A 27704-nucleotide genomic window follows, 5' to 3' on the forward strand; every position below is an offset into this window, starting at 1 on the left:
GATAATTAATCGTAACCTTGAAAATCCCTTCAAGGCAGAGCAGAGAAGGGCAAAGCAGGTAAATAGTAGGATAAGAGATAAAGGATGCTTTGCTAAAATAGCCAAGATCCAGACAATGCAAGCCCAACATGGTATACCTTTGTTTATATTTTTCTAAGAGGAAGACAAAGGACAGATGAAAACATATCAAACTGTCAACTAGGTTACCTGGCAGAGGATATCTGAGCTTTTTCTTTGTATACTTCAGCTTGTTGCCAGGAGATGAACTGACTTTATCATTTGAAAAAATCCAGGGACTCGCCTGGAAGTGCAGTGGTTAAGACTCCACGTCTCCACTACAGTGGGTGCGGGTTCATCCCTGATCTGGGAATTAATATCCCACATGCTGCAAGGTGTGCTCAAAAAAAAAGATTAAAAAAAAGAAAAGAAAATCCAGGGCTTCCCTGGTAGTTCAGTGGTAAAGAATCCGCCTGCCAATGTGGGAGACACGGGTTCAATCCCTGCTCTGGGAGAATCCCACAAGCCACGGAGCAGCTAAGCCCATGCACAGCTATGAAGTCTGTGCTGTAGAGCCTGGGACCCGCAGCTACTGAAGTCTGTGCATCTTAGAGCCCATGCTTCACAACAAGAGAAGCCAACGCTCCACAGCGAGAAAGTAGCCCCTGCTCTCTGCAACCAGAGAGCAGCCTGCGCAGCAACAAAGACCCAGCTCAGCCAAAAGTAAATAAATAAAAATTTCTTTTTTAAAAAAAGCAAAGAAAATCCAATCAACCACTTTATTCCCTTAGTTTCTATTTCTTGCAAGAGAGTCTTCATTCAAAAAGCATTTATTGAGCAGCTACTACAAATCACGGTTTAGTCACTAAGTCGTGTCCAACTCTTGTGACCCCATGGACTGTAGCCCGCCAGGCTCGTCTGTCCATGGGATTCTCTAGGCAAGAATACTGGAGTGGGTTGCCATTTCCTTCTCCAGGGGATCTTGCCGACCCAGGAATTGAACCCAGGTCTCCCGCATTCAGGCAGATTCTTTACTGACTGAGCCACAAAGGAAGCCAGGACTAGAAATTGCTAGCCCACATTAAAGAGGTAAGAAGACCTGGTCCCTGTTATCAGTTCAGGAGGAGACACAACGAGAAAAGAATGCAACAATAGAGGCTGAAGGCTGGGGAGACGGGGGCCCAGCACATCCTGGATTCTTTTTCCCCCAGCCAGTGCACCAAGATGCCAAAGAGCCTGGCAGAAAGGCAGTTCAGAGGGGCCTGGATGGCAAATACCAGTTGAGAAGATGGGAAGATAGCTGTGTTCTTTCTTTGCACATCTTTTCAAAAAACAGCAAGCCCAGGAGAATCTAATCAAGGGAAATTTAAGACACCAATAGAATAATTTTTTTAGCATGTTCTATGCTGAGCCAATCCGTAGCTAGGTGTTTCCACCTACTACATCCAGCACGACATGTTGATGTATCGAGAGTTGTAATGCAGTGCCGTCCAACAGAACTTTCTATGGTGATGGCAACATTCCGTATCTGTGCTATCTACATATCTGGACAGCCTCTAGCCACGTGTGGTTACTGGGCACTTGCAATGTGCCTAGTCCAACTTAAAAAGGAATTTTTATTTCAATTAATATAAACTGAAACAGCCTCGGAGTAGCTACCTAATCAGACAAGCCTCGCTTTAGAAGCTCAAGCTGGTTTTAGAAAAGGCAGAGGAACCAGAGATCAAAGTGCCAACATCCGCTGGATCATGGAAAAAGCAAGAGAGTTCCAGAAAACCATCTATTTCTGCTTTATTGACTATGCCAAAGCCTTTGACTGTGTGGATCACAATAAACTGCAAAATTCTGAAAGAGATGAGAATACCAGACCACCTGATCTGCCTCTTGAGAAATCTGTATGCAGGTCAGGAAGCAACAGTTAGAACTGGACATGGAACAACAGACTGGTTCCAAATAGGAAAAGGAGTACGTTAAGGCTGCATATTGTCACCCTGTTTATTTAACTTATATGCAGAGTACATCATGAGAAACGCTGGACTGGAAGAAACACAAGCTGGAATCAAGATTGCCGGGAGAAATATCAATAACCTCAGATATGCAGATGACACCACCCTTATGGCAGAAAGTGAAGAGGAACTCAAAAGCCTGTTGATGAAGGTGAAAGTGGAGAGTGAAAAAGTTGGCTTAAAGCTCAACATTCAGAAAACGAAGATCATGGCATCCGGTCCCATCACTTCATGGGCAATAGATGGGGAAACAGTGGAAACAGTGTCAGACTTTATTTTTCTGGGCTCCAAAATCACTGCAGATGGTGACTGCAGCCATGAGATTAAAAGACACTTACTCCTTGGAAGGAAAGTTATGACCAACCTAGATAGCATATTCAAAAGCAGAGACATTACTTTGCCAACAAAGGTTCGTCTAGTCAAGGCTATGGTTTTTCCTGTGGTCATGTATGTATGTGAGAGTTGGACTGTGAAGAAGGCTGAGCGCCGAAGAAGTGATGCTTTTGAACTGTGGTGTTGGAGAAGACTCTTGAGAGTCCCTTGGACTGCAAGGAGATCTAACCAGTCCATTCTGAAGGAGATCAGTCCTGGGATTTCTTTGGAAGGAATGATGCTAAAGGTGAAACTCCAGTACTTTGGCCACCTCATGCGAAGAGTTGACTCACTGGAAAAGACTCTGATGCTGGGAGGGATTGGGGGCATGAGGAGAAGGGGACGACAGAGGATGAGATGGCTGGATGGCATCACTGACTCAATGGATGTGAGTCTGAGTGAACTCCGGGAGTTGGTGATGGACAGGGAGGCCTGGCGTGCTGCGATTCATGGGGTCGCAGAGAGTCAGACACGACTGATCTGATCTGATCTGATACAACAGACAAGAGAGGAAGTTAGCAGGCAAGCGGGATCCTTCAGAATCCTCCACCTATGCCTAAGGGAAGAATCTGGTAGTAGCCTTCAAAGCAAAATGATCTGGGGGCTAGAAATGTTTGTGGACTTGCCACCTTCAGCCTAGGTTGGAAATTTCTCAAACCTTCAGGATGTGTGAGAATGTCTGATCCGAGCAGATTACCATCCTGTCCTTTTCCTGGCCAATTTAGGGGACTTTCCAGGGTGATTTCTTTTTTCTTCACCACGCTTGCAGCTTGCAGGATCTTAGTTCCCTGACCTGGGATCGAACTTGTACCCTCGGGTAGTGAAACCATGAAATCCTAACCACTCGACAGACTGCTAGGGAATTTCCCCCAGGAAGGTTCCACAAGAGGGGAGCCTGGGTCCCCGAGGACGTGGAGAAGACAAGTCCTCGGGGAGAGCAGCCTAGAAGGATGAACAAAGGTATGACCCAGTAAGGAGCAGGAGGGAGCCGGCAGGCACTCAGGTTGGACAGGCTGAATAGGAGGGGCAGGTTCTGCAGGGACACTGACCAGAGTCCCAGAAAGCACAGATGGAGCAGGGCCTTGAATCTCGACTCAGGACTGGGGTCATCTTCAGGAGCCACCAGCAACCCAAATCAGGCAAGCAAGACAATCGCACTTGTGTTTGGAAAAGGGCCCATTACAAGTGGGCTTAATACCTGGGGAAGGAAAGAAATCAGAGGGAAGGGGGCCATTTCAAAGAGCCCCATATCCCTGGGGGGAAAGACAGATAAGCCACCGATCATTTCAGAGAGAAGAAATTTGAGCTTAGGTAATTATTTCCAGGCGCGGAAGATGCTGGAAACAAAGCCATCCACTCTAGCTGAAAGGCTGCTTTTACTTCCTTCTCCAGGAGTTCTATCCACCTGGTAGACAAAGTCAAGTCATTCACTCATTCATTCAAGAGATATATTTATTGTGCTCCATCTGGAACAGGAACAAGTGGTGGTAAAACGGGCACCGGGGAAAATGAGATGCACGAAAACAAGAGGCAGGACCCACCCCCACCTGGAGCCTGAGCACCCAGGGCAGGTAGGATGTTGGGAGAAAAAAGAGCGGGGAGGACCTTCCTTCAGAGGATCTGAAAAGATCAGTGTGGCTGGAGTAGAGAGAAAGGGGCACACAGAGGCAGGAGGCTGAAAAAGCAGGCAAGGCTCACACACAAGGATTTTAGGATTTTGCTCTTCATCCTAATACCAAGAAGTGAGCCCTTAAGACTTCAAAGCGGGAGGTGGTAGCTGAAAGAGAGGTTCCTTTTAGAAAGATCAGGAGGGTAGGGCAGATAAGAGATGGGAGCCCAATTAAAAGACTACTGCGGGGACTTTTCTGGTGGTCCAGTGGCCAAGACGCCCCACTTCCAATGCATGAGGTGCAAGCTTGGGGGAACTAAGAGCCCACATGCTGCTGGGTGAAGCCAAAAAAAAAAGACTAGTACAGTTCACTGGTGATAACCTGAAGAAGAGTGGTATGTACAATGTATTATTGTAAGAAAGCAACAAAAAAAGGGCAAAAGGATAGAAGAATCAAGGCTCAGTCCCATATCCCTGGCCTAGCCAACTGGCAGAGTCCTGGCTTATTCACCATGGGAGAGAAGCAGGTGTTTTGTTGGGGGAGCAGGAGAGAGGGTAGACAATGAAGTCAGTTTGGGACATGTTGAGTTTGAGACGCCCATGACCAACAGGTCGGGCAGTCAGGTAGGCAGCTAGCCCTCTGCATCGTAACTCAAGAAACATCTAGGCTGGAAGTAAGATACTCATGAGTCATAAAGCCACAGATGTGGGCGAGATCACCCAGGGAAAGAACATGCTGGGCAAGATGAAAAACCAAGCTTTCAGCGACGCCAACACTTAACGGTGGGGAGAAGAGGAGGAGCCAGGGAAGTCAGAGGGAAAGCACAAGAAGAGGCAGGTTCCAGGAGAAGAATGATCAGCAGTGTCCACTGCCTCTGCTAGATCAGGGCACAAAGTGCTGACACCACCCCCTGGAGTCTACAGGAAGCCCGGCGGGAACTGCTAACATGCAGCGTCTTGGTGGATGCCACCACGGAGCTGGCAGAACAAAGCAGGAAGTAAGGAAACCAAGACCTAAGTACTGACACTCCTTTTACCAAATTTGGCTATGGAGAGGCCAGAAAAAGGAGAAACACTAATAGGAAGGATGCAGGGTCAAGAAAGGGAATGTGGAAAAGACCTGCGCGTGTTCAAAACTCTGTACATTCCTCAAAAGGCTAAACACAGAGCTACCCTATGACCCCGTAATCACACGCCGAGGTCTACATCCAAGAGAAATCAAAACATACACCCAGATAAAAACTCATCCACTAATGTTCACGGCTCCGTTCTTCATGACAGCCAAAAAAAAAAGAAACAACTGAAGTCCATCAACAGATGAATGGATAAATAAAACGTGACAACAGAATAATGTGATGGAACATTATTCAGTCATAAAAAGGAATCAAGGAGTGGGATGAGGGGACTTCCCTGGTGGTCCAGTGGCTGAGACTCTACGCGCCCAACACAAGGGGCCGGGGTACAATCCCTGGGTCAGGGAACTAGATCCCACATGCTGCACCTAAGAAGTTCACATGCCACAAAGTTGCTTGCCACGACTAAGACTCAGCACAGCCTTAATATAAGCAAATAATTTTTTTTTTAAGTGGTATGTGCTACAACCTGAATAAGCATAAGAACTTTAATCTACAAGTAAGAAGTCAGACATGAACGATCACATACTAAATGATTCCATCTATACGAAATGATCCAGGTAAGCAAATCCAGAGAGGAAGAAAGCAGGTTAGTGGTCACCAGGGGCTGGGATAACTGGGCAATGAATGGGGAGTTACTGCTAACGGGTCAGGGAGTGTTTACTAGGGTGATGAAAATGTTCCAAAACAAGACTGTGGTGATTCACTGAATGAAGCTTCCCTGGTAGCTCAGCGGTAAAAGAATCCACCTGCCAATGCAGGAAATGAGGGTCTGATCCCTGGGTCGGGAAGGTCCCCTGGAGAAGGAAATGGCAACACACTCCAGTATTCCTGCCTGGGAAATCCCATGGACAGAGGAGCCTGGAGGGCCACAGTCCATGGGGTTGCAAAAGAGTTGGACGTGACTGAACGACTAAACAACAAGATGATCACTGAACAATTCTGTGACTGGATTAAAAAACATGTTGCTGGGAATTCCCTAGTGATCCAGTGGTTAGGACACTGTGTTTTCAGCACCAAAGGCACTGGTTCGATCCCTGGTCGGAGAACTAAGATCCCATATGCTGAGCATATCGGCCAAACATAATACTAATAGTTTAAAAATAAAAACCATGGTACTGTTCCCTTTGAAACGCTGGATCTCTGGGTTCCAGGAAAGCTGAAGGCAGGACAGAATTGGGCAGGGGGGCACCCCCACTCACCCCAACTCTGAGATGTAGGCTTGCCAAGCTTGCTCCCCTCAAGTTAATCATCAAGGGGCCTCCACCAATGGAGCAAAGTGAAATAACTACTCTTTGAAACTTTCAAGCAAAAAAAAAAAAGTGCCAGGATCTCTAAAAGGCCTCAGACCTAGAATGTTAACTCCAGAGGCACTGGGAGGAGGAAAAAGGAGAGATGGTTCTTTTGAAACTAAGGTTGAAAATGGTTCATTGGAGATCACAGTCTTGTGGAACAACAGCAGTCACATAAACATGGTAACGTAAGTCAGGCTTCAAAACTGGGGCAAACGCAAGGTTTTCCACGAGTGAACCACAGAGATAAATTGCACAGAAGGTGCTGACAGGATTCCATGAGCAGACTGCACCGAGGCTCTGCAGGCCAAGAGAAGGCAGGTTTCTCATTCAGACTGCACCGAGGCTCTGCAGGCCAAGAGAAGGTAGGTTTCTCATTCAGAAAGCCGTATCCAACATTCTCAAGAGTTGCAGGATATTTTAGACCTTGTTGGGAGAGGAACAATCTGGTAGTTATCTAACTCGCAAATCAGTTCCTTCCACTGCACAGTACAAGGATGGCACTTCTCGGGCTGGAGGAAATGTGAAAGAGCCAAAACTGAGTTAAAAATACTGATGCTCATTTTTGAAAAGAAATATTCTCAGCACTTCAGCCTCGCACTGTGATTTAATGGGTGTTTACGGTTGTATTTTCTTAAAGTTTCCTTGGGGAGAAAAAAAAAAGAATGATACAAGGTCTCTGAGAGCCATCCTCATAAACAGTCCCTTTGTGAAACAAGCTTAATTTACATACAACAGTGAGAACGAGGATCCTGTACTAATTAAGGTCGGGCTGGTTAGCAAATTGCTGTAATTGTATATTCTCCAGCTTCCTGTCTTGGAAAACATATTCATACCGAGGCAAATCTCAGCAAGAATGATACTGTTCAAGATTTTAATATCTTGGGCTTCCGTTGCATCTGTGCACGGTTTCCAAGTGGCTCATTCCCTTGCGCGGGTGACATTACACAGACATTTTTAAAAAATGGTTTCAGCTTCGGCAGCCTGGCATCCGCACAGCACAATCATTACTGCAAAACGCGCACACAGCAGGATCGAGACGCAGGCAGCCCAACAGGGCAGCCTTTGTACGGGGCCGTGAGCACCCAGCGTCCATCACTTTCCAGACTTTAAGTCCCTGTCCTTGGAGGAGCCACACTCCTACGTCGTGTGGCTAAAATCCCATACTGAACTATGCTGTGTCCAGTCTCCTGCAGAGAATGCAAACCCACAAGTCTCCCACCACTTGTGACCCGGAGATGTGTTCTGCTGGGTTCGTGCATGGTCTTTCAGAAACTGGGCTACACAGATCACGATTCTAAATCAGGCATTTTTACAGGAGGCGGGCGCAGAGGGGAATAAAATCCCAGCTGGTGACACCAAGTGAGACATATTCCTGCTTTGTTCAGCAATCAGATGGAGGCACCCTACCCCTTTAGGACAGACGGTCTCCCACCCACCAAAGGCCCCCAAACCCTGAATACCAGCTACATTCACTGGTCCACCTGCTGGCCCCTGAGGACATCTCACCCGGGATCCTGGGGACTCATGACCACGTACAAAGGTTGAAGATCAAAGATAAAACCTAACCTCTCTTCTCTACTTGGCCACTTCATTAATCCCTCTGAGCTTCAGTTTCCTGAACTATAAAATGGGAATTAACAACACACCTGTAACACAGCATTATTAAGAGAATAAAACGAAGTAATCTACATCTAATACTTGACACCTAGGAAGTACTCAGAAAAACAGCAGCTAGGCAAACACACTTGGCACCTCGACAGCACTTCCGAGTTTTGCTCTAGCATCTTTCAGCAGATCATTACCCCTGGACACAAATGTCAACCTGACATCTTGAAAGTGCGAAAGCTTTGTCTCCTGAGAACTAAAACGCTCCAGTAAATGCCAGGACTGGCGTTATGGCAATGACTGGCTTGGGAATTATTCAGTTAATAAGTGAGTATGTGTCAGGGGGAAGAGGGTACACAAATTGAAATTCAGTTAGAGAATCTAAAAGGTCGTACAAACTAGACATAGGAACAGAATGAAAGAATTCTGAGCCAATTCCTGTTAGGGTTTCTACGTTTCTCCAGTACAGTTCAGGGTCTCCTCTCCACCCACAAGGAGGGCATGATGCTGCCAGTTTCCCAAGATGCCCGGTGGTCCTCATCCTCCTTTGAGGAATTATCTCTTCCCCAGTGAGGGCAATCCTGGGGGGTCCAAGTGTCTAGTACCAGCCCTTCCTTGACCAAAGGGCAAAAAAAAGACACTAGGTAAGGGACTCTCCCTGGGGACTCTGTCCTATTGATCTGAAGAGACTGTACATTTAGTTTCACTCCCCAGAGCAGCCCTGGGCCTTCAGCCACTCCACTGAGTCCACGAGGCAACTGACCACCTTCCAGTCCATCCCTTCCCTGCTCCAAAGAACCCGACCTGGCTTCTGCTGCTCACAACAAAAGAACCCCAATCGGACGGTATCAGGTAGGGGCCGAAGCATGAATTTCCCAAACCGTAAGAAAAGCAGGCTAGAGGAGCAAGTATGTGTTCACGGAGCCCACAGCCTCACAACGTAGATTTCGAATCATCGGGACTAAGAGAGAGATAAGCCTTCACTCCCGCCTTTGCAAGGGGGTCACATTTGGACCAGGCTAACTTTAGCTCTCAGAGCCCCAGCAACCCAGTATCATAACTCCAGGCCTTTCTTTGCGTATGCGGCGTCCTCACCTAACCCCAGAGGTTCTATCAGAAAGGTTCCCTAGACATGGAAGCAGCCAGTCAATCCTAACCTGGCCATCCGATGACCCTGGAGGGTGGGAGCTCGGCTCCACACAAGGAAAGCCATCCAAGGCAGTCCCTGGGGAGAGTAAAAGGTCTCCCTCGAAACCAGGTACCCCTTCCCCTCCCGATTCCCCACCAGAACAGAGGCTCCAAAGGTCCTGAGAAAATCAGTCCAAATGTCTCAGAGGATAGGATGCCTGTCCTGAGCATACTCACTGGGCTACCCTATACAATCCTCTTTTTTTCAACTGAAGTACAATTTTTTATTGATTTATGTTATATTAAATTCAAGTATATAGCATTTCAATTCAGTATTTTTACAGATTATACCCCATTATGACAAAGTGACTGGAATCCCCTGTGCTGTGTGTATATCCTTATTGTTTATCTATTTCATATATAGTGGTCTGTAGCTCTTAATCCCATACCCCTACGTTGCCCATATATATATATTCCACACGTGACAGCATACAGTACTTGTCTTTGACTTATCTTGCTAAGCCAGATATTGTCTAGGTCCATCCACGTTGCTGCAAAAAGCAGAATTTCATTCTTTTTTATAGCTGAGTAAGACCTGAATAGACGTAAAGAAGATGTGTGTATACAAATATTCATTTGTATACACACATCTTTTTTATCCCTTCTTCTGTTGATGGACACTTGGGTTGCTTCTATATCTCAACTATCATAAATAGTACTGCTATGAATATCAGGGTGCACGTGTCTTTTCAAATTACTTATATACACACACACACACACACACAACCAGGAGTAGAACTGCTGTAACACGGTAGTTCTATTTTTAGTTTCTTTGACGAATCACCATACTATTCTCCATAGGGGCTGCACCAATTTACCATCCCACCAATAATGCAGCAAGGGTTTCCTTTTCCCCATATCATCGCCAATTCTCATTATTTGTACTCTTTGATGATGGCCATTCTGAAAGGTATGAGGTGATCTCTTATTGTTAAAGTTTTGATTTGCATCTCTCTGACATTTGCGACGCTGAGCATCTTCCCACGTGCCCAAAAGCCATCTGTGTGTTTTCTTTGGGAAAACGTCTATTCAGGTCTTCAGTCCATTTTTTGATTGGGTTGTTTGTTTTCTGATACTGGGCTTTATAAACTGTTTATATATTTTGGATTATACAATTCTTCATTAACGACCTCCATGCCCTCCTCCCAGAGAAGGCAATGGCACCCCACTCCAGTACTCTTGCCTGGAAAATCCCATGGATGGAGGAGCCTGGTAGGCTGCAGTCCATGGGGTCGCTAAGAGTCGGACACGACTGAGCGACTTTGCTTTCACTTTTCACTTTCATGCATTGGAGAAGGAAATGGCAACCCACTCCAGTGTTCTTGCCTGGAGAATCCCAGGGACGGGCGAGCCTGGTGGCTGCCGTCTGTGGGGTCACACAGAGTCGGACACGACTGAAGTGACTTAGCATAGCATAGCATAGCATAGCAAAGCATAGCATAACATGCCCTCCTCCTGGAGACTGAAAGCAGGGAAAGAAGCAGAACTTGCTGAGTAAGGCTTCCATCTGATAGGCTTATCAACACAAGTGTATCCCTCCTCAGCTGATTCTAATCATGGTTAACACTTCCATGCACTAGCCATGTTCCTGGCACTGTTCTGGGTGCTCTGCACATGTGAGCAAATTTAATCTCCACCATAACCCTCTGTTTTTATCACCCTCCATGCACAAGGGGAAACTGAGCCATGAAGAATGGCCCAGCTAGGCACAGGGCAGCCAGAATGCAAGCTCAGGGAGTCTGACACGAGAGCAGGTTTTCTTAAACCTCCATGCCATCCTGCCTCTCAAGTGGAAGGGAAAGGTTGACAGTGGTGGTGAAGGCCCTGGAGAGAGAAGGGGCCTGCAACATGGCCTGGGAGACCATCAACAAACGAATAAATAGTAGCATAATATCATAGACAAGGGCTATGAAGAGCTTCTGGAATGCCGTGAATGTTCAACTACCTTGATCTGGGCCATGGTTCCACAAGTGTACACACGTGTTAAAGTGCATCAAGCTGAATGCTGAACGTAAGATTTTAAATGGGGAGTTCCCTGGTGGTCCGGTGGCTAGGACTCCATGCTTCCAATGAAAGGGGCCTGGGTTCAATCCCTGGTCAGAGAACTAGACCCCATATGCTGCAACTAAGAGTTCACATGCCTGCAACTAAAGATCCTACATGCTGCAACTAAGATCTGGTACAGCCAAATGAACTTTTTTTTTTTTATGATTCCTTACCAGAAAATGGTAAGGAATGGCAGATGGTAGGAGCCACTTCTCACTGTAAGAGTGGGAGATCAGAGATTACTTTAAGGACAGAAAGCTAGAAGGATCCAGGTGGTAATGGATCAGAATCAGAGACAACTGTAGGAACTCAATTTAACATAGATACAGATAGAAATACTTATAGACGTGCCTACATGTAGGTTCCCATACACATACGTGTTTCTTCACTCTGTCAGCTGAAAGGACCTAGAAGCAAAGACACCTCAGTAGCAATGAGCACATCCAGCATCCAGATCTTGGTTTCTAAAGCTATTCTCCAATAACAAACAGGGGACCTTAGGGAAATGGCTAATTCTAGGCAGAAAATACATACAAGATGAGCCTATGTGGTGGTGGTGGTTTAGTCACTAAGTCGTGTGCGACTCTTTGAGACCCCACGGACTGTAGTCTACCAGGCTCCTCTGTCCATGGGATTTCCCAGTCAAGAATACTGGAGTGGGTGGCCAATTCCTTCTCCAAGGGATCTTCCCAACCCAGGGATTGAACCCGTGGCTCCTGCGGCTCCTGTACTGCAGGCAGCGTTCTACTGTACCCTGAGCCACCAGGGAAGACCCAACGAGCCTGAAGCATGCTAAGAAATGCCGAGAGCACTTCTGCAGTGGAAGAAAGTAAAACAGTATTCAATCAATCAACCAACAATGACGTCAAAGGGACACAGGAGCCAACTGAAAATGCTCCCAGTGGCCAAAGCTGGAACAATTTGAGCAACAAAATAAGTAAGTAGTACTGAACTATAACCCAAAGTATAAAACAGTTTAGTCCCTGCTGATATAAATAAATGGCTGAACAAACATATGAGGAAAACAAGACAAATCTCCCATACAGAAGAATACAAAATACTTTATGTAGATATTCTGGCCTTCGGGAGATGGGACGTGGCTCCCCACTCTGTAAATGTGGGCTGGGCACTGTGACTTCCTTCCAAAAAGGAAGGGGAAAAACCTGACAAACATCCCCTTGGCCAAGTGAAAAAGGTCAACGTCACCAGTGGTGAACTATATTCACAATACATACCCTTGATATGATGTGATGGAAACGGCACTTTAAAGCCTTCCTCTCAGAAACCCGTAATTCCAGGCTACTCCAGTCCAACCATGAGAAAATTATTATCCCCAAATGAGGATCATCCTACAAAATACCGCCTAACTAGCAAAACCATCAAAAACAAGGAAGATTTAACAAACTGTCACAGCCAAGAGGATTCTAAAACGGACACATCACTTAAATGTCATGTGGAAGCCTGGGTAGGGTCTTGGAACAGAAAAGGGATCTTTGTGGAAAAAACTAAGGAAATCTGAATGAAGCACACCAATTCATTAATTGTGACATATGGGCCAGACCAATATGTGGTGTTAGTAAGAGAGAAGAAACGGTGTGTGTACCTATGTGTGTAGGGCGGGGGCAGGAGGTAATATGGGAACACTCTGCTTATCCAGAAACCTAAAAACTGCTCTAAAATGAGGCTTATTTTGAAAACCTATCAGAAAACAATGGAATGGCTCCGTGGACCGGGTGGCCACCGAAGGCCTCCCTGAGGAGATGACGTCTGAGACGGCTGAGATGAGAAAACTAGGCAGCCAGACCCAGGGCGGCATGCTCCCAGAAAAGGGCCCCCAGGAGAAGACGGAGTGGGGAGGAGGAACGGGGAGCTCAAGTGAGGTCAGGTGCACAGAGCGTCCCAGGTAAACAAAAGTGAAGGAAGCTGAAGGGCTCAGGCCAGGCAGGACGGTCACAGTGACTGCAGACTGGAGCCTGAGGGCACTGGAAGGGCAGTGGAGGGACTCAGCAAGAGCAGACAGATCCGACGGACGTGTTTTTCCAAGATCACCCTGGCTGCTGTTGGGAGAGGATGGGGAGGGGCAGATAAGAAAGAGGGACAGAGATGATCCCAGAGCGATCACACCTCGGGCAGCCCAGACATAGGGTGAAGGGCCAGGAACGTCCAGGGGGTCTGCAAGAAGATGAGAAGTGGGGTCTCCACACACAGACGGACGGGCCTGAGCAGGCTGATAGTCCCCAGTTTGGACCCTTTTGGAGAACGACTGGGTTCCGGGCCCTTCCAGGCCCTGAGTGTTCAGGGAAGAAGCACCTCCTTGGAATCAGAATCGATGTGGTCCGATCCCATCCTACACTTACTACCTGGGAGACATTAGCACTCGGAGCCTCAGTTTCCTCATCTGTAAAATGGGAACACGACCTCCCACATCCTCCCAGGTTAAGAAAAGGCTCCTGGACCCTCCAAGCACAGCCTGCATAAATGCCGCCAGCATGCATTGTCTTCACAAGAGAAGCCCAAGGTGGAAGGACTCTTGGAATCTAACCCAACAGCCCATTTTACAGATAAGAAAACTGAGCAGCAGAGCCAGAAAAGATGCGCAGGTCAAGCACAAAGAGCCTGCCTCCAGCTCCCATTCTCTCGAGTTTCTTTTCCATAGTCAATTCTGACCACAAAGGGGAGCTGGGACCTGCTTCCCATCGGCAGCTGTCTCCGGACACCTTTTGTTCAGATTCCCCTGCGGCTCTGCTGCTGGTCTAGCCTGAGCTGGTTGGGGGCTGTGGGGAAGGGCAGCAGGCCTCAGAATGGGCCTTGTCTCCCTCCCAACATCCTCTTCCCGCTCCCCAGGCACTGACCACCCACCCGGGCAGCCCAGCCTGCCCACCTCTTTGAACCAGGCCAGACCCTATCAGACTGGCCAGACCCAACAACAGCCACCACCGGCTGATGCTCCTCATCGCCCAGAACGACAGGCTGTCTTATAAAAACCCTCAAAAAGCTCTGTTGTCTCAAACGCCTTTACGGAACCACATTTTGTGAAACTCTTGAGCTGGAAAGGAGTCTTTCTGGCTGAGTCTGTACTCATCCTCTGTCTAGCCCTTCCCGCCACCCCCAGCACAGGTACCCAGAGACTTGTCGAAGGCATAACAACACCATGGTACAACCACTTAGTTTGGAGAGGAGCATTTTCATCAACCTTCTAAAAGCACCCCTAAGGCAACGTGGGTAACTGCTTCCTTGTAGGAAACTTAGTAAAATCTCATACAGACCAAACAAAAAGTTAGCAATATCACAATTAGAAGATCTTTGAGGCGCTCTAACACAGGATTCTGAACAAAAGCACACACCTGTGTTTACTCTGACTTGCAAAATTCTAACACTGGCCCCAGAATTCCAGGAGGTCCTAACATTTTCTTTTACTCACTAACCAAGACCACCGTTTTCCAGGAAGTGGATCACCTTCGTTCCACCTTCGCAATTCCAAAGAGACCTTTTATTAAAATCGGAAACCAAGAAGCGGCTGGAGATGCCCGTTGCTTCTAGAACATGCTTTATTTAAATTGATTCCTAAAAGTCACCCTGCAGAGAGCTAGCCAGCCATCCTCAGTCATGACACACACCATGTAAAACTGACTGTCGGGACAATTCCTAACAGGTCAGAACACCTAGCCAGACATGCAAGGGAAAGAAAATCAGGAGGAGATTTCTCTATAAATGAGGGTCATCCATCAAAGGCGCCAACCTCTCAAAATGGGAGGAGTGTTGCAACCTCGGCTCGTAAGCCACACTTGACTGCACTACAACAACAAGAAAAAGGAATTCCAATTTCCTCCTCTGCTCTGGAATAGATAACACAAGGTTTTTACTTACCTTTGGAGCGGGTGGAAATATCCATGCCCTCTACCACCTCCTGTTCTGTTTTTATTTCCTCTTCAGCCAAGCTGAAACAGAGCAAATTATGTTCACGTTTTAGGTAGACTGAGAACTTGCCCCATGGGGGCATTTATTCAGAAGTTCTAACAACAAAGCCACCTTTTTAAGACAATCCCCCATCCTTAGATGAGGCAGGGGGAAAGAAACCCACATCTGATTTCAAACGAAGTGTCAAGATTCCTATAGGGGTTTTTTTAAATAATAGTTTGTTCTTGAAGTCAAATGACTATTCCAGTTGTCATGCTATTGGGGGATGCAAAAGGCTTTTTTTAAATGAGACACACAGTTATAATCTACCGCCCTGGACCAGTGAAAACCCAGCCTCTGAGTAAGTTTCTTGTTAACACTGGGTTCAGGCTGGAGATGGTTTTCAGGGTACTTGGAGTTCTGATCTCTTTAAGTTCTGCAAGGCAAAGAGTATCTCTGCAGACCTCCCTGCTAAATCTTAAAATTCCCCGATGAGGCAGTGATGAGGCAAGAACATGAAAATACATACATTAAATCACAAAGTAGAAAAATATGCCTAGGCTAGAAGCAAAAGGCCTGGCTTCAAAACATTCAAACCACCAGCATTTAGCCCAGGAATTAAGATTGGGGTCTCCATACTCCCAGCCCCTGGGATGTTTCTTCTCTGCAGCAGGCATGGCTTAGAGAAAGCATTCAGCACTCTTCTGAGCTGTGACTAATTATCTCCCCCCCCCCACCCCCACCAAAGTGGAATGAGGAAGGATTATTTAAAAGACAGGCTGAGAGTTGGGGGTTGGGACAAGAAGTAGGGAAAACCAGGCCCCTTCACCAGAATCTTCTCTCCCTCTCTTGGCCAGAACTCTCCCCAGCTGAACAAAGTGCAGGCTATTTCCATTTTTCCCATGGATACACATACACTTCTCAGGCCATGCCAGGAAGATCTGCTTTTAAAAGTGCCAACTATTTGAGGTGTTGGAACTTTCCAAACATTCAGCTGACAACAAAGTGATAAGAATTTGAGCAATTATTCTACATGCATTTCCATCGGACTGTGGTTCAACAAGAAGAAATGAGTGCATCTCCAATTGAGATGGCTGAAATTTTCTGGAAGCCTCAAGAGCCAGGACAGGAGGGAGGCTGGGTAAGGCAGGAAGAATCAGAATGTCCCGCCTGTGTTTTGTGGTCTGGGACAGTGATGAGACAAAATCCCAAATGGCTTGGAACCTCAGGGTCAGGTGGAGATGCATTTAGGAGAGTTCAGTGTTTGGTGAGACTAGATAGAAAACGGAAGAGACGAGAGCTCAGGACTTAGTTAGAAGAACTTGGAGGCCTCCAACTTCACTGGTCTCAGCAAAGAGAAGAAAGAGAAAGGTAGTTTGCCTTTAAACCAGAATATTAACACATTTAGGCCTCTGATATTGAACCCTGTTGACAATTTCATTCACACTGCATCTGTAGGGAAAGCTTGGGACACAAACCACCAGAGAAACAAGACATGTTGTCACAAGCGGTTTTCGTCAGAAGCCAGCGCCTCTGAAATTTAAACATGTCGCTAACATGCACTAATAGAACAGTGATTTGTGGCAGGTGATTTTAGCACGGGTACTTTTTCTTCCAACTTAAGAGGCAAACGTTCTCAACTTCGAAACACACCCCCTGCATGCAACACACCCAGTCAAATGGATGCTGCTGATGGTTTCTTGCTTGGGGTGACTGGAAATAAATTTTAACCGAAAGCCCCAGGCGGTCCCTTCAGAGAGGGGGGGAAATGGTCAGCTTCAAAAGCACAAAAAGCAACCTTGATCTTTCTAGCAACTAGAATTCTGTTCCCCTCTCTAGCACGAAGTATGTGAAATACTAAACTTCTTGAAACTGATCCCGTATTTTGAGTGATGGAAGAAACGCTAATCTGGTATCCAACCAAAATGTTCGGTGGTGAAAAGAAACAATTATGCATTTACAGAGCCCACCCCTCCTCCCCCAGACCCACTTGAAGGATTTCTGCAGTGATGAAAACATTCAAAGGTGTATTGATCACGGAGGAGGGCTGCATTCAAGAGAACAATTATTTGGCTTGTAACAGCCTAGAGGAGGCTGAATACTTCAGGGAGTAAAGCTGCTGAGAGGCTAAGAAAATGCAAACTAGCAAAGGGGTAGCTATTTGCTGCAGAGTTTAAGATAATCAATGCTGGAGCAGAAAAGAGGGGGAAAAAAGTTAAGCTGTTTTATCTTTCCAAGTATTACAAAGTGGGCACCATAATCACCTAACTCTAACAACAGCACCACCAGCTTTAGCCAAGGATTTGAAGGACAACAATTTCAGAAAACCATCTTTTTCACAGATCAGCAAGCCATCCTTTCAAAGGGAACTCATACATGCACATGCATGCACACACACACACACACACACACACACACAAAATAACTTGTATTTGACTAAAGGAAACTGCAATGTCTATGCATTTAAAGGGCAAAAAAAAAAAAAAAATTCATTTACAAAAGCAAAGACCAGAATGCAAAATTAGTCATTTTGAATAGCCACATCTAAAGGGACTTCCTTTTTTCTACACCACTGATCTCATTTTTTTTTTTTTTTTGCTTTTTTGGTTTAGTGTTAAGTACTAGTATGTTGTTAGGTGGGAAAAATATGAATATTACATCAAAAGTGGTGGTGAGAAAAGATCTGTACCTGTCTGAATGCCCCCACAGATCTCGGTCAATTTAGGTTAAGACCTGTTCAGTCATTTGGAGGAAAATAAAAAAGCAGTCAAATAATAACTGTTAAGAAAAAGAGGCTATGTCTGGAGAAAAGACGTTGAACTCTTGTCATTAACACATTAAAGTCTTACAAAATACACAGCATTTTTCCTTCCATATCTGCTAGCTTCCAGCAACCCCAATTATTTAAATCCAAAACAATGGAACAAGCAGTCCTTGTTTCAAACTGACATTACTTTTTTTTTTTTTAGGTCGGCTGGGGGCCCGCTAAGGGAAAGAGTAAAATTAGCTGAAAATCAAACAACAGCCTCTCACCCCAACAGGAAAATACCCCACCAACTAGTTGTATATACTGTATGCTCCCCCCACCATCCCCTCTTACACTCACAGGTTCGCCTAAGTCACTTGCCCCTGGATTTCACACACTGATACATTTCAGGCAATTAAAGAAGAAATAACCAGCGCCTGCACAACCAAGACCATCCCATCCCGCCCAGAAAGAATAAAAGGTTTCTCCCCCAATGCCTGAGCAAGAAAACCTCTGCTTACTTAACCTGCATGCACTGGAAAAGAGCAATTAAAAGTTGCAGATGAACTGCACCTCCAGGATGTTTTAAGCCTTCTGATTATTAATTCTGAAGACTCAAGGCTGGTCCGTAATTCCCAGGAATCCCATCCCCTCCACACTTCCAGTAGAGAGAGAGAAAAGAGAAAAATAGCTAGTTTGGATAGAAAACTGCCTGGAAACACAATGCCCAGATATTTCTTTTCCCCAAGTGCCCTTACTATTTGACTTTTAACCAAGAATATCTAACCCCTCTTAGAATATATAACCAGCATGCACAAGACTCTGGGTCTACAGCTGAGGACCATCACACAGCAATTCAAGAATCATGCAATCAGTAGAAAGGACTTTTCCTTCAGCTTTTTACTTTCATTCAAAATACCAAACTGGTCCAGGCTGTAAGAAATATTTCATCCCCAAGATACAAACATCTTTCCTCTTCCAGATCACAAAAGAGGGAATATCAAAATCCAAACACCATGCTTCCCTAAATCTGCAATTAATTTCTTTAAAAATGGGGGGGGCGGGGGAGGGAGGGAATGGTTAGCAGCTTTATATAAGCACTCACCTAAAACAGGCAGAGTCATCGGGAGCTAAGCTATTTATGCAGGATTCTTAAAATGGCGTCTGGCAACACTGCCTCATTCCTGTATTGAAGCTAAAATGGTAGCAGTTTGTTCAATAGCTGTAGCTCTGGCTTAAGCAGCCCTGCTAGTTTCAAAGCCACCTTCCTAAATATCAGAACTAGGAAAAAGCTCAACCAAAGGACACCAACAACCCAACGTTTAGAGGCTTAAAAAAAAATCTGCAGTGACAGGGGGAGTTTGTGAAGTCACAGGTTCCTAAGGAAAACCCTTCTCTTTCAGATCCTGAGCCTTCAACGTGAGGCTCTACAGTGAGGCCCCCTTACCCTCGAATTAGGTGGGTGGAAGGTTAGGAATCAGGCAGCCCTGTGGCATAAAGTGCAGACAGACAGGTGTCTGCGCAGACAACAAAAATCTTAAAAGGGCACAGGCTGGGGAGGGGGAAGGAAGCCCATTTCCCCTTGCTGGTAGATTAGAAACCAGCCTTGCATCCCTACCAAAGAGGAGCTGGGGAAAATGAAAAGTGCTTCCAGGGCAGCAGGCATCTGAAGGGCTGTACCCCAGTCTGAGGCCGGAGGAAAATAAAAAGGCCGTTTAATAAGCCTGGAAACGGCCCCCAACACCCAGCCAGTCCTAAGACAGTTAACATCAAGGAAAAGACAATCCGAGTCTGCAGAGGAGAAACAACAGGAAAACCTCCCCCTTAGCCAAGGCGCAGAAGAATACTCACAAATTAATTTTTGTCCACCCCCAACAGAGCCCTCAAAATTAACCATGGGTTTGGCAAAACCTGCTTTCACAGGCCGAGCTAAGAGCCTCATAGTGGATAATGTAATTTACGGTTACAGGTCTGAGCATGGCCTCAGAGTTTTCAAGGTGACTGTTTTGGAGCTTCAGGAGAGAAAGGAGGGCAGAGTGCCCAACGCTGTGCCAGGGCGAGGACGGGCGGCTGGCTCCTGGCCGGCCGGTAGGTAGGTAATCTTGATGAGGAGGGACAGGCTGGCAGCCCAGCTCGCTGCACTGCTGAAATGGCTCCTGCCTGCTTGTTTATCAGTAAGCAGAGTGGGGCGGAGGGGGAAGGGCAGCCATAGCCTTAGCAACCTGAAGCCAAGGGTGAATCCTTACTTGCTTCTGCCTTTGCAAGCAAGGCAAGGGCTGGCTTGCTACACTGACTCGCCCTTCCTCCTTCTCTGCGGTGGGGTGACCAGGGCACTTTTGCAGGTATCCTTCTTTTCAGGGTCAAAGCAGAGGCAAAGCCAGACCTAGGGCTTTCCAGCTGACAAATGTTTGTGGCCTCTGCCCAGGAGACAGAAGGGGAAAAGGAGTCAAGAGAAACAAAGAGATCACACACATGTGAGGTGGCTGGACTTTGCAAAAAAGAAAAACCTACCTTTGCTTTCAGGTTTTGCTGGGTTGCTGTCACCCCGCTTTCTGAAAGAGTGACTCATCGCACCCCCCCACCCCCCCCCACCACAATCTCTCCTGTTTAAAACCTGAAGCCATTTCCCCACTGTTCTCCCCGGGTAAGAAAAAGGGGAATGTTTTGTTTAAAATAAAAGGGGTAACAAGAAAGAAAGAAAGAAAGAAAAAAAGCTATTGTTTTCATCTCTAATTTATAATCCAGGAGGCCCCATTGTTGCTTTTCTTCCTGACTCAAATCTTTGAGCTGTTAATTATAAAAGTAACTAGACTCAGCTTCAGCAGGCAAACCATGTTCCTATGCAGCAATTAGAAAAACTCTGTAGAAAGTTTACTGAGTGATTATATATAATTAATTCTTAGTTACAGACAGAACACTGACCATTTTCTGGAGCTAATAAAAGCAGTTACTCCCCCTCCCCCACACGAATGCCACTTAATTTCCCAAAGCAGAAAGTGAATCCATCCTGGAGGGTCTTGAAGGGAAAAAAAGAGAGAGAGAAAGAGAGGAATCAAAAGCTCCAGTGTGTCTGTGTTTGTTCCTTGCAGCTGTGCATCCTCTTTGGGGATTGAGGAGGCAGAAGGAAAAAGGAAAACAGCCCAACAGTTCTGGTCCTCCTTCTGCAATTTACAAATGTGGCAGAGCAAACCAGTCTACCTTGATGTAAAAAAGAAAAGGCGGGGGGAGGGAGATGCCCTAGGCATGGAACCTAGGGGATGCTTCAGCTCAGCAGACCTCCTTTTCCTAAAAGGAACAAAGATGGTAGAAATTTCCAGAAGGCCTGATCTGGGTCCGGCCACTGCAATTGTCAATCTGTAACCTTTCCTCCAAGTCTATTGGTTCAAAAGCTGGAAAGAGGAAGCCCATTGGGCTGCACGGTGAGGCAGGTCTGCTGCCTCTTACCTAGTCCTGCTGCAATGCAGACATTTATTTACCACCACCCCCCACCCTGAGTGAAAGCTGGAAAACAGTACTACTTTGAGAGCAATTAACTTTTTACAGACTCATGTCTGCTGCTTGGCCACAGTACCAGAGGCAAGAGGCTGGCTTGGTCCAGGGCTGAGAACTTGCTGGGGCTGCACATCTGAAAACAGATCTTGGCTTTGCAAACCTGTGGGAGCCATTTTAATGCAAGCTTTTGGAGGACAAGTGCCCTGCCCTTAGGTCTCCTTCCAGCCCAACAAATACACCATTATGCAAACACTGACGGCAAGAAACCAGCAGTCTTGTGATTAGATACTGCGCCTATGAACCTCAATATGTAATTTTCATTTACAGCCAGGAGATAAGAACAAAGAAAAGAGCTAAAGTGTCTGAACTTTCTGGTGTGGGGTACAAGCACACAGTTCTAAGTACGTTTCATCATTAATGGCCTGTCTCTTTACTCTGAGAAGCTGGCCTGTCTTATACAGACTTTTCTCAAGCTTAGAATGAGGTACATGCCTCGTTATTAAATGCCTTTTCCCAATGGGTTCTCAAAGGTCGGTTGCTGAACACCACTTTAAAAGAAAGACTACTGACTCCCTAAAGTTGGCATAATACAGCAACTGAATATACTTCCAGCTTTTACAGTCCTGGATTGGTCTCCAGGCTGGAAATGTATGAAGTGGAACGTCTAGGGAAATTCTGAAGCGAACGCTAAACAAGAAGCTACTTTTTTGACTCTGAAGTTCTAGCTGCAGCCTTGAGAGATCAAGGGGAAATGTAAAAAGTAAGAAATAAATCAGAAGTAAAGGCAGGCGTGCATACAGATGTGTGGGGCAGGCTTGGAAAAAGGCCGGGTCTGGGATGTACTGAATCCTGAATCAGACCAAGTTTGGCGGTGGGTGGGATTTTTACAGACATGTTAAGTATCTTAAAACATAAGTACTGACACCACCCCCCCACACAGACACCACCACCCCAGCTCCTCCCCCCCCACCCCCTGCTCTGTGACTCTAACACCAAGCAGTTTCCTTACATTTCACAAGCAGATTGCCTCCCCAGAGTTTTATACTTAATATCCAAACAAACCCAATTCAAGGTCTCAAGTCAAGTCACAATGAACTGAACAATTTCTCCCTGTCTGAGGGTAAACAGGAAGTATAATCTTCAATCCTAGACCCAGGTTATCAGGAAAAACAGTGGATTCAAACAGTCACCTGAAATCAAGACTATTTAAAAGCCCTCCTTGGGTTCCTGCTCATTAAAAAAAAAAGCCCCCAACGGCTGGAGCCAAGACCCCCCTGTTACAAACAGACCCCAAATGTTCGCCAAACTCTTTATACATGGTCACAGAAATGGATTGCTTTACTTACCCAACAAATGTTCAAGCAACCGTCTCATTTTTCCACAGTTAAGAAGAGAGAACAGGCTGGCAGATTTGGGACTTGATCAAAAAGGAAATTTTTTTAAACAGTTACACGGGATTATTAAAAACACACACACAACAACAACACCACAACCCAACCACTGAATATGGAATGCTGTCATGAGCCACAGATGTGATTTTATTTCCTCTGCACTGTATCACACAGGAGGACAGAGGATGATACAATGTAAGAGGAAAGGAGAATGAAAAGGCAGGAGAAAGGATACATGAGTTCACTGAAAACCATGCAAGAGGAGAAAACTAAGGGATTCAAAAGACTCCTCAGATTTATTGCAGGATGTTGTCCAACATCTCTCCCCCCACAACCTCCTACACTCCCCCCCCCACCCCCAATCCCCATCCCTACTCCAAAAACTTCCTCCAAAGCCTAGAAAACACTTTCAGAAACATTTGCTGGCTGTAGGCTGGCTTTGCAGAAGAACACTCTGTTATCAACAGAAGTCAGGAAAAAAGGCTGAACAATGTAGTTTCAAGTGAAGAAACCCTGCAGGAAGAGAAAAGACCATAGGGAGACACCACCACCCACCTAGGCCCCAGGACCCAGGATCTGTCCTTAGCACTGCTCTTCTGCTGAGGCCTTTGGTTCTGTTTCAAACACACGTCCTCTCTGGCCAGCACTGAGTCCGGCCTTCCCAGCACCTCTTTGGAGGTAAACTTGCCTGCTTTGCTGTCTGCCATGAGCTCTCCTTGGAGGGGAGCCTGCTTGCTTACCTTCCATTTTCTTTCCCCAGCAGGCATGTGACACAAGAGAAGACAATAGTACAGGGTTGGGGGGGGAGGGGGGAACTGCTCAGAGAGAGAGAGAGAGAGAAGAGGGAGGAAGGAAAAAAAAAAAAAAAGCTTCTTTTTTGGCAATACCAGGATCTAGCTTCACACTCTTCTAGAAACACCATGTCCTGGTGGAAGAAAAGGTGTGCCAGGCCCTTGCCAGTTTGCAAAATCGAGCTCTGGCTAATGGCTACTTAGCCATGTGACCCAAGAAAGCAAAAAAAAAAAAAAAAATTTTTTTTTCTCTCTAAACAGTTCCAAGTTAACCTAAGTGCTGTGGGGGTGAGTGTGGCACGGCCAGCCACAAGAAATCACACGGCTCGCCCACAAATGCGGATGTCTCAGAGGGAGGGGGAGAAAAGATGGTTAAAAAGTCGAGCTTACCTCTGTGGATGCATTGTTAACACTGTGTAATGTCAATACTTATAAAACATGGAGGACAGGCTCCTAGTTCTCACAGAAAAAGGGTTTGGCACTTCGGCTTGATGATCTGGCCGCTTCATGAAAGCGCACCCCCGATTGGCTGCCCCGGCAAATCGGAGTGTAAGGCGGCCCCGGATTGGCTGAGACACTTCCTGAGCGATTATCTTTGTGAGGCTCTGGTGAGCAAGAGAGCCATCCTGTGCATAGAGAAAGACAGGCTAAGCTAGGCCTTTTGCAGCAAGAAAAACTGAGGAAAGGGGCCCCCAGACGCCCTTCTCCCACACCCTGACTAGATTTCCCGGCGCGGGCGAACCAGTGCAGCCAGCCTGACCTGCTCCAGCAGAGCCTGAGGCCCACAGGCCACGGGCAAGAGAGTTTTGGGGGGTGAGCTGGTCGGACTCAACCTCATCTGCCCCCTCAGAAACGGCTCTCTCTCGCTGGGAGGAAGGCTAACCCTTTTCTGGAACAATCCAGCAGAATGTTCTGCCCCCCACCCCACCCGCGGGGGGAGGGTGGGGAGTGATGGCTGGAGGGAGAGGAGGCCCAGGAAAAGGGCCCAGGGGCAAGAGAAAGAGGCTGGAGGCAGGCCTCTGAGCAAACCAGACAAGCCAGAAGAGCCCCCCGACCCCACCCCGAAATCACCCCAGAGCAGTCCTGGGCTTCTCAGAGGCCAGAGGACTCAGGCTGCCAGGGGAGGAGGGGAACCAAGTGGTCAAAGTTTGCATCGTCATTGTCCAAATGCCTCCTCTGGACAAAGCAGACCAGGGAGGCCACTTGTCCCCCGGCCCAGAATCTAACCTCTTACCACCCCCACCACCCCCGCCAGCCAGAACTCAAAGGAAAAACCAAAATGGTTTCCAGCCTCCCTGCCAGGATGCCAGGGCCCCCACCCCCACCCCCACCTCCGTCCTTACCCTAAGAAAAGCCAAAGGCGCTCCTAGCAGGCCACATGCCTACATCTACAAACTTCCCTTCCCCTCCCCGGCCCCCTCCCCCACGGCTGAGGCCTGCTAAACCTGTCAGTTAAACAAAAATCTGACTTCCGTATTAGTCTGCGATGGCTTCAGCTTCCTGCCTATTAACCCTCTCTCGGACTCTGGGCCTGGCTGGGAAGAACTAGGCCCTGAGATCGCAGAAAAGGCCTGTGGAAAAATACCAGCGGCAGCTCCCCCGGCAGATGCAGAAAGAGAGAGAGAGAGAGAGTGAGCGAGCCGCTGTCTCTCTCGCCTTGGCTTCCCAAGGAGGCGTGTACCTTCTGAATCCAGGGCACAGGCAGTGCCTCCCGGGCTGAGAAGCCATTTAAATCCAGAGGGAGAAAGAAAGATGTCAAACTCAGCCGGGAACAAGAACCCCCATTATTAGTCAGGCCTACACCCACTGCTTAGACCTTCCTGCCACAATCAGCCTTGTATGGTGGTGCTCGGGAAACTGGGCCCTCGGTGGGCAGACAGATCCCGTGAGCTTTATTAAGGACTCTTGCTTAAATTTATTTCTACAGAGAGCGGCTTCTTCGGGTCCCCAAAGGCAGACGGAATGGCTATTTCACGCTTAGCCCTACCCTGGCAGTCCCCACCCCCCACCACCTCCACCGTATCTGTGGCCCTGCTCCCCAGTAAAATATTAACTAGCATTTCAGAACCATTTATAATTCCACCCATCTCAACAGTATTAGGACATCTCTGCCTGTTTCCTCTGTCGGGCTGCTTTGCCGTGGGTCTGTAGCCTGAGGAAGAAAAAGCAGATCCAAAAAAGGATCTTAAAACATTTGGTGCTCGCTTGCTTCTTTTTTTCTTTTTTAAGACAAGGTGCTTAATGAACAAGTTTAAAAAAAAACAAAACAGCAAGCTGGAACAACAGAAACTAAACACCGTTCTTCAGAGGCTGGAGAGATCTTCCAGAGGTGACGCACATATGCCAGGAGGTAAAAACCATAGCCCAGGAAAGTCTCCCCTTCTCCTAAAATTAGGACTTGCGGGCTTTCTCCTTCCTACCCCGTGCATTGCCACAAAGAAAACGGTGGAGCTGAGGGCCTGCTCGCCCTGCCCCCACCCCCCACCCCCATGGACAACAGATGCCCACCGCGTGTACATCAGTTCCTCCTGGCCGGGAATCTCCCATCAAGACAGGAACAAGCCAGGAATCCAGCCCAGCACACTGTACAGCACAGGGGAAGGGCCCAGGCTGTATGAAAAGGGAGGGGATTTTGTGGCTGCTGTCTTGCATTTTAGGCTGAAGAGGCCAAGATGCAGGGAGGGACACCTCCACAAAGGGCTAGCACTCAGGACAGCAGGCTGGGCCTCACCCGAAGGGAGGGGCCCCCTCTTCCTGGGGGTGGAACTGGGTGCCCGGAGACCAAAGAGAGGGCGGGGTGGGGGGGACTGGGACAGGAGGCCAGAGCTGATCGGACTGTGCTCTCCCTCCCAGCAGTGTGGGCAGGGGCCCCCCACCGCCGTCCCCGAAGGAATACTCTCTGTGTCCAGGAATACTCTCTGTGTCCATGGGTGCCGCTCTGGGGGAGGGGGAGACAAGTAGGACGAGTTTGTGGCGGATCTCCCAAACAGCTCACTTCCCAAGTGGACGAGGAAATAAAATACAGCGCTGGTTGGCGTGGTGGATTTTAACCCCGGATTAAAGCTGGTTGCATAAGCAGCTGCAGCATCCTCCCCCTCCCCCCCTCCACCCCGATCACTTGATCACTTGAAATGTTTTCTGGGGCAAAGAGCAGGAAGCTGCCGGCTTATTCTGGCAGCTCCGCTCTGTTTGAGGAATGCTGCTGGCATTCGAGTAGGTCTGAGGTTATCTGGAAAACAGCAATTCGGCTGGGGACAGAGACAAAGGTATGGTGGCAGATGGAATCCTGGGAGGGACGCGGATTGAAAAAGGAAGCCCAGAGCAGGCCTACTAAGGGCCAGTTCCCAGGGTTTGATGGAATGTGGCTGATAAGCAGGGAATAAAGAAAACCAAATGCTGCTGGCTTCAATCGAGAGATTACCCAGTGGGCCCCTCTCAAACCCCCCACTGCACAGAGTAATCTCAGCAGCTTCTGCATGCTTGCCCTGGGCCTGGCGCTGGCTAAATCAGCATTTTACACAGACTGACTCCACGAAGTGGGGAGCATTGTTTGAGAGCTGGAACTGAGCCCAGAGAGGTGAAGTGAACTGCCCAAGGTCACACAGCAAGCCAATGCTACAGGTCAGATTTCCAACCCAGTGAAGACGTCATATCCCTAAAGCCTGTACTTTTGCCTGCCTCTCAAGAAAAGAAAAAAGCCGAACCAAGCAGAGCAGAAACGAGGCTGAAATCTACCAACAGCGACTGCATGCTCTGTGTTTTCTTTTAGGAGTTTGACTTCTTTGAGAATGTTTTAAGTACTGAATAATGAAATTGGGAGACCTTTAGGTCAGAATCATTCAAAGACTCAGAGAAAGCTCCTCTCTCCCTACAAACCTCCAGCAAGATGTCCAGGGTGACACTTTGCTAACTCTAAAATCAGAAATATAAAATCCCTGGAAATCAGCTTTTCTCAAAAGGGTGGTTTTGCCCCCCAGGGGATAGGTAGCAATGTCTGGAGACTTTGGGGCGGTCACAGTGTGGGAAGAGAAGTGCTCTTGGCATCCAGTGGGTAGAGACCTGGGATGTGGCTAAATATCCTACCGCGTGCAGGACAGCTCCCAGCAAGGACTTACATGATCTAACCATTCACTGCA

The 27704-nt window shown here is 47.3% G+C and overlaps 1 protein-coding gene across 25 annotated transcripts in view; it reads right to left on the reverse strand.

The window, feature by feature from the left end:
- ZMYND8 (zinc finger MYND-type containing 8) overlaps positions 1 to 27704 on the reverse strand; it is a 140066-nt gene that overhangs the window by 98337 nt on the left and 14025 nt on the right. For 6 of the 25 annotated variants that reach the window (XM_055545204.1, XM_055545188.1, XM_055545206.1 and 3 more), the window contains exon 2: positions 15119 to 15189. In XM_055545204.1, the coding sequence (XP_055401179.1) occupies positions 15119 to 15189 (71 nt within the window). The other 19 variants (XM_055545193.1, XM_055545185.1, XM_055545205.1 and 16 more) reach the window with 19 other exon arrangements.

Source organism: Bubalus kerabau, chromosome 13, assembly GCF_029407905.1.
Source record: "Bubalus kerabau isolate K-KA32 ecotype Philippines breed swamp buffalo chromosome 13, PCC_UOA_SB_1v2, whole genome shotgun sequence".
Taxonomy (NCBI): Eukaryota; Metazoa; Chordata; class Mammalia; order Artiodactyla; family Bovidae; genus Bubalus; species Bubalus kerabau.